Here is a 6000-nt window from a genome sequence, read left to right as displayed (position 1 = left end):
GGGCAGGCCCTATGAGGAGAGGCTAAGGGACCTGAATCTGTTCAGCTTCCACAAGAGACAGCTGAGGGAGGGGAATCTAGTGGCCTGTTACAAACTAGTCAGAGAGGACCAGCAGGTATTGGGGGAGTCCCTGTTCCCCCGAGCACTACCAGGAGTGACTAGAAATAACGGTCACAAGCTGGCAGAGGCTAGACATCAGGAGGCGCTACTTCACAGCCAAGGTGACTAGGACCTGGAACCAACTTCCAAGCAAAGTGGTGCTGGCTCCTACCCTGGGGGTCTTTAAGAGGAGGTTAGACGAACACCTCGCTGGGGTCCTTTGACCCCAGTACTTTTTCCTGCCATGGCAAGGGGTCGGACTTGATGTTCTGCTCAGGTCCCTTCCCACCCTACCAACTATGAAACTATGAAGATTATTGATTGCAGTAGCCAAAAAAAGGCCAATAGCCAATAATGTAATTTTCACTTTTATTGGTGGCAATCCAATATGCAACCGATATATCGGTGCACCTCTAGTTTATTTATCTAGCTGCATGTAAATAACCATATTAAGAAGTACTAGAATCAAAATATTTGCTCTGCAAATCGTGTGCACAGAACCAAGGATAAGAGTCCTTTAGAGTCAAAGCAAGGACCAACTTTAATATTTCTCCTGTTGCTGTTCCTTTAGCACTAGCATGATCTGGTAGTAATTAAGTTGGACATCAGTCAGGTCCATCTACAATGCATGTCCTGCACCAGAGGAGAGAAGTACGTTTGTTTGAATAGACTTGGCATCTCTTTGGAGGCGGGGGCGATAGAGACAAACTTACTTCTAAGCAAATAGAAAGCACACTCTTATTTCCCCCAACACTTTGCGTACCCTTTCCCGTAGGTCACGGTAATAAAGCTGAGTTTTTATTTTTATTTTTTTAAAGAGCCGTCCCAGGCTGTTATAATACATTTTTATTACAGTAGGCAGTGGAAACTGGACTTGTTTTCTCAATGCTTGTGTAAATGTTTTGTATTCTGCTTAAGATGTATTGCTTCAAAGACCTGACCAGTTGGAATTAAGAGGTTTGAAGATCAGAGTATTTTTATTTAGTCCCTCACAGTTGTAAGAGATATCATCTCTGTTCAATCTCTACATTACATAGAGATCCAAACTAGATCTTGTTTGGCATGTGTGGCCCAACAGCAGATCCAACCACATACTGTTCCAGGGGCATTACATTACCTTTGGCCTTGGGTGATGAATAACTAATTACTTCTGTATTTCATACCAGGGCTTTGGAAAGGCAGTTAGACAAGCCAGTTGGCATGTCTAAAGGTGACTGGTAATGAAGGTTATCCATAGTGAAAATATCAAGGTAACCATATTTAGTAAGCCTTGGCAAGCTTTTAAGGGCAACCCTGATACTTTAGATCTTCAAGAGCTTGATCTTGCACTGCTGAACTGGAGCTTGCCATTGTAAACACATGGAAACATGTAAAGTATTTAGCCCAAGATGGTGCTGAGCTTGACTGGGGTTGTTGGGAGCTACTATGGTTGAATTAATTGATGTAGTTATCCGCTTTGACAAGAGCTCTTGTGCTGTTTTATAATACATGGCTCTACAGGTATGTTGAGACCTCAGACTTAAGCTGCATGGGCTTGAGGGAAGTTCAGTTGTAGAGGGTGCTCCTGCTCAAATCTCTGCATGGGAGATATGAGACCTATGGCTTGTTCATGCTGCTCAGCCTTTTTCTACTACAAAGTTTTGCTGTAATCTGAAACAGTCCTTCAGCAAACTCAGTGGTAGATGCAGGTCTTCCTGTACTAATTAACTTACTGAAGCTTCCTGGGAGAGCAGGAAAAAAGAGTGTAGAAAAATAACTTAACTATAGTGCTAACTTTTTGTTTTACTATTTCAGATTTTTCTCCTTGCCTGTCCTCCTTGTCGGCTTGCAATGGTTCTCTTCAGGTAATATCTGTTTGCTTCCTTCCTGCATTTCTATTCATTTGTATAATGTGTTTAGTTCCTAACATTTTATGACCTCAGCCATATATTAAAATAAATCATCTGGGTTTCTCGTGTAATGTTCTGTAGCCGGGAAAGAGAGACAAGATAGATTGAAAAACGGACAGCAGTTTGAAAATATTCATGGCTTAAATCGGGGTTTGTCACCTGAAATTGCTTGAAATTTTTGTGTGTGTTGGTAGTGGTCTCTGTTTGAACTCACCAAAAACACACACCGATTCAGCAAATGCAGTGGTGGATGCAGATATTCATGTGCTGATTAAATTCTAGGCTAGTGTAATCTGTATCACGTGCCTTGTACTCTTTGATCTTCTCCCCTAATCTTTTTTTTTTTTAACTTACTAACTAGGTTTCAGAGGATGTCAATACTGCTAGCTCTGTAGGATTAATGCAGCATTCTAAAAGCCAGAGAGATGAAGCTAAAATTAAATAGCTACACCAAATTGTTGAAATGGATTGATAGTTATTTAAAGGTTTTCTTTCTTAAAAGCATGGCTTATTGGCCTTGTGAGGCAGTACAAATACCAAAATATTTCCTTCAGTAACAAAGGATTAGAGGAGATTGGCAGCACTGTTAATATTTTTGCATTTTTTCCTTCTATAATAGGCAAATTGGTGGTAGCCTTGTAATGTAAATTGGATTGGACCAAGTGCTCTAAAACCATAGCGGGACAGTTCTTGAATTGCAAAAATAAAAAAGAAGTGGGCAAGATGACATAGCAGGTCTCTTCTATTTAGAATCTCAGGAAAGTCGGACAGTTTACATCTTTACCATTGGTTTCTCTGTAAGCCCAGAGCAAGTGATGGTGATAAGCATTAAGAAAGGTGACAGTTTGGAAGGTATTCTCTTGGTGTCCATCTGCAACTCCCCAGTAACTGGCATGTAAAAGGATAGGTACAGCTTTTCCAAGGCCTGAAACATAACCATTCACTCTGTTTCTGTACGAAGGAGGCACTGTTGCTTAGTGAGTAAGTCTTCAGCGCACCTTTATTTCATTCCCAGCTCTGCCTCTGACTTGCTGAATAAGCCTTTGTTGAGGCTTGCTGTAGACATTTTCATTGGGTAAAACATAACTCGTTCTTCCTTTAAAGATGGAACTGTGAAGAAGCACTTGGCGATCGTGCAATATGGACAAATGAAGAACAAACAACATAAGAGAGAAGGACTTAGGTCAGATATTCTGTGGCAATGGCTTCATGTGTCCTATCCTTTCCCATTGAAAGTGGAAGCTAAATTGTGTGATAGGAATGGACACATGAAACCATTAACACCAAATTGTGATAATCGTTGTAGTTATTCCCCAGCTTTTACCTCAGTATAATTTTTGGATTTCCATACCCACAGAAGGTTTATTCTGATACCTGGCTGTGTGGGTTGAGGGTGAGGCTAGAACCTAGAAGAACTGCTTTGTTTCCCTGCCTGTAGTTCAGGGATATCCAACCTACTGTAAGTGGCCTCTGTGTGTGACACATGGCAGATCAGGAAGGTAGCAGGCAACAGTGTCAGGTACAGTAGAGAGCAGAAAGCAGACCAACAAATCAGACAGGTGAAGGGGATCAGAGTAGCACAAGGTGCTGGTTTATCTTGTGAGACAGCTGCCAAAGATGTGGGCCCCTCTTGTTCTAGTTTGTGTGACCTTCGGCAAGTCGCATTAAATATTTTATGCCTCAGTAGCCTCTCTGCAAAACGGGGATAATGCTCATCCTTTGTGGCTCTAAGCTTTTCAGCTGCCAGATTCTTATCTGAGTGCAAAATCTGTTTATGATAGTTGATAACAGACTTATCTACTAGTCCTGGAGATCTTGCATCCCAGAAGGTCATCTTTCTCCTTGTACTCATGATATACCTCATCTCCTTCTTGTCCTCTGATTGATGTTTTAGAAACAGGGTGGTGGATTTCTGTGCTGGTGCTGTAGGTGTGTTTTTTATTCAGTGATTAGACTGTTTGCATCGCTCCAACTTAAAAAAAAAAAAAAAAAAAAAAAAAAAAGAAGCAGTGGGGAGAGGTAAACAATAGGGCTGTGCGAAGCTTTGGTAGCTGATTCGATTTGAAGGAGATTTGGCCCGATTTGGGGACCGAATCTCCGAATCCAAATTGAATCGGGAGACTAAGCAAAAGCTCCGAATCAATTTGGAAAAGATTTGGCCAATTCAGAGATTTAGCTATAGACTAAACAGGCAGCTAACAGCTGCCTCCAGCTGGTAAGTCTGTTGGGGTTGGGGGAGGGAGGGAGAGAGGGTGCAGGGGAGGGAAGGATGGGTTGGAGCTGGGACAAGCTGCCCAGCCAGGGCAGGGGGGCATGGGATGTGGGTGTGGCAGTGCTGGGAGTGGGACTCTGCCTTGCTGCCGCTTGCCCAGCCAGGAGCAGGGGGGGAGGGGGGGGGGGGGGGGGGCAACAGCCTGAGAAGGACTGCCCCCCAGGGCAAATCCTGTCTGGGGTCTTGGAGGGATTTTTATCCCCCCTTCCCCAACTTGGCGACCCCCTGGAAAAAGCCATGCTTGCATCATGCCCCCCCTCACCAACTGCCCGGGGCAGAGGCAGGCACAGCCAGAGGAGCCATGGGAGAAGCCCCCATGGCAGCCTTGCCCAGTCCCATGCCCAGCCCAGCCTACTGGCCCCCCCCCTTTTTTTTTATTTTTTTTAAAGCCCCGCAGTCACTGGCTCTGGCAGTGGTGATTGGGGGGGCCTCTGAGGGCTTGTGGCAGAGCCCCCCTGCATAGCAGGGAGCAGCAGGGATTCCCCCTCCACTTGCTGGATGCTGGGGTGGCTCTAGCAGTCAGCCAGAGCCCAGTAGCACTCGACCCCAGTGGCCCCAGCTCTCAGGCAGTGTGCAGTGCCCTACCAAGTCACTCTGCACCCACACCATAGGGCAGCTGCCACATGGTGCGGGGTGGGGGGTGATCCCCGCTGCCCTGCGCTTTGAGGGGGGCTCTGCCACGAGCGCCCAGAGGCCCCAGTTGCTGATTCTGTAGTACGGGGCTTTTTTGCTTTAAAATGCTGGGACTAGGTAGGGGCCAGGCAGGGCAGTCATGGGGGATTCTCACACGGCTCCCCCTGCCCGGGGAGAGGCAGGCACAGCTGGAGGACCCACAGGAAAACTTGCAGTTGCCTGGCTGTCCCTGCCTCTCCCCGGCTGATCCAAATCACCGAATCTCAATGAATCGGCGCTGAATCTTCCAAAGCTGATTTGGCGAAATTGATTTGGGACAGTGATCTGAATTTCTGAATTGAATCACTGTCCTTTAAATTTGAATCTGAATCAAATACTTCTGTATTTGCACAGGTCTAGTAAACAGGATAGTCTCCTGAGTGTGTCTACCTTGCAATATTTTGAATGGTGCCATTGTCATTTTTTAAAGAAATCAAAATTTGAAAGCAGCCCAAAATGTCTCATCTGTGTTCATTTGTAAAAGTTACAAGTTAGACTCTTTCATACATGCAATCTGTTCCTTTCATGGGGCTTGAGATTCTTTTTTATATTAATCACGACAGAAGTATTGGTAAAAATAATAAGTTTTTAATCAAAATCTGTTCTAGTCCAGGGGCTTGTTCAGTCTCAGTAATTTTCTTTTTCAACAAGAGAACATTAACTTTTATTATGTGAAGAAAGGCCATTAAATAACTTCCTCTGTTGTTCTGTATGTGGATCCTCCATTTTGATGTAAAAAGCAGGCAGGTTGCTGTTACTGTGAAATTATCCATGATCAACCCTGGAGAATTTAATCTAATTTAATTTTAATGTAATCTAATAATATTAACCCAGGACATTGCCCTAAATTGTAATTAATTACGATTGCAATTAACTTAAGAGTAACTGCTTAGGCTCGACACCCTTTTCTAATTCTGCTGCTCCTCTTGGACAGTGGGGAGGACAAAGGTGTGTAGTGATCATATCCAAAAATCTCTCTTCTCTATTTTTTTTTAAATTTCCCATCACACAGGGAGTTGGGGAAGGTTGGAGTTCGTTCACATAAGAATGCTTAGTTTGAAAAAATGA

General features: G+C 44.1%; 1 protein-coding gene across 16 annotated transcripts in view; it reads left to right on the top strand.

Moving 5' to 3' along the window:
• Nucleotides 1–6000, top strand: part of TMEM164 (transmembrane protein 164) — a 96881-nt gene that overhangs the window by 44413 nt on the left and 46468 nt on the right. For 15 of the 16 annotated variants that reach the window (XM_025194231.1, XM_025194232.1, XM_025194233.1 and 12 more), the window contains one exon: nt 1894–1943. The exons of the other annotated variant lie outside the window; for it this stretch is intronic. In XM_025194231.1, coding sequence (XP_025050016.1) covers nt 1930–1943 — 14 coding nt within the window. In that variant the 5' untranslated portion in view covers nt 1894–1929. The remainder of the gene's footprint in view (nt 1–1893; nt 1944–6000) is intronic. 16 annotated transcript variants of the gene reach the window in all.

Source organism: Alligator sinensis, unplaced genomic scaffold, assembly GCF_000455745.1.
Source record: "Alligator sinensis unplaced genomic scaffold, ASM45574v1 scaffold1497_1, whole genome shotgun sequence".
In the NCBI taxonomy this organism is placed as follows: Eukaryota; Metazoa; Chordata; order Crocodylia; family Alligatoridae; genus Alligator; species Alligator sinensis.
This window is presented reverse-complemented; position numbering and strand designations above follow the sequence as displayed.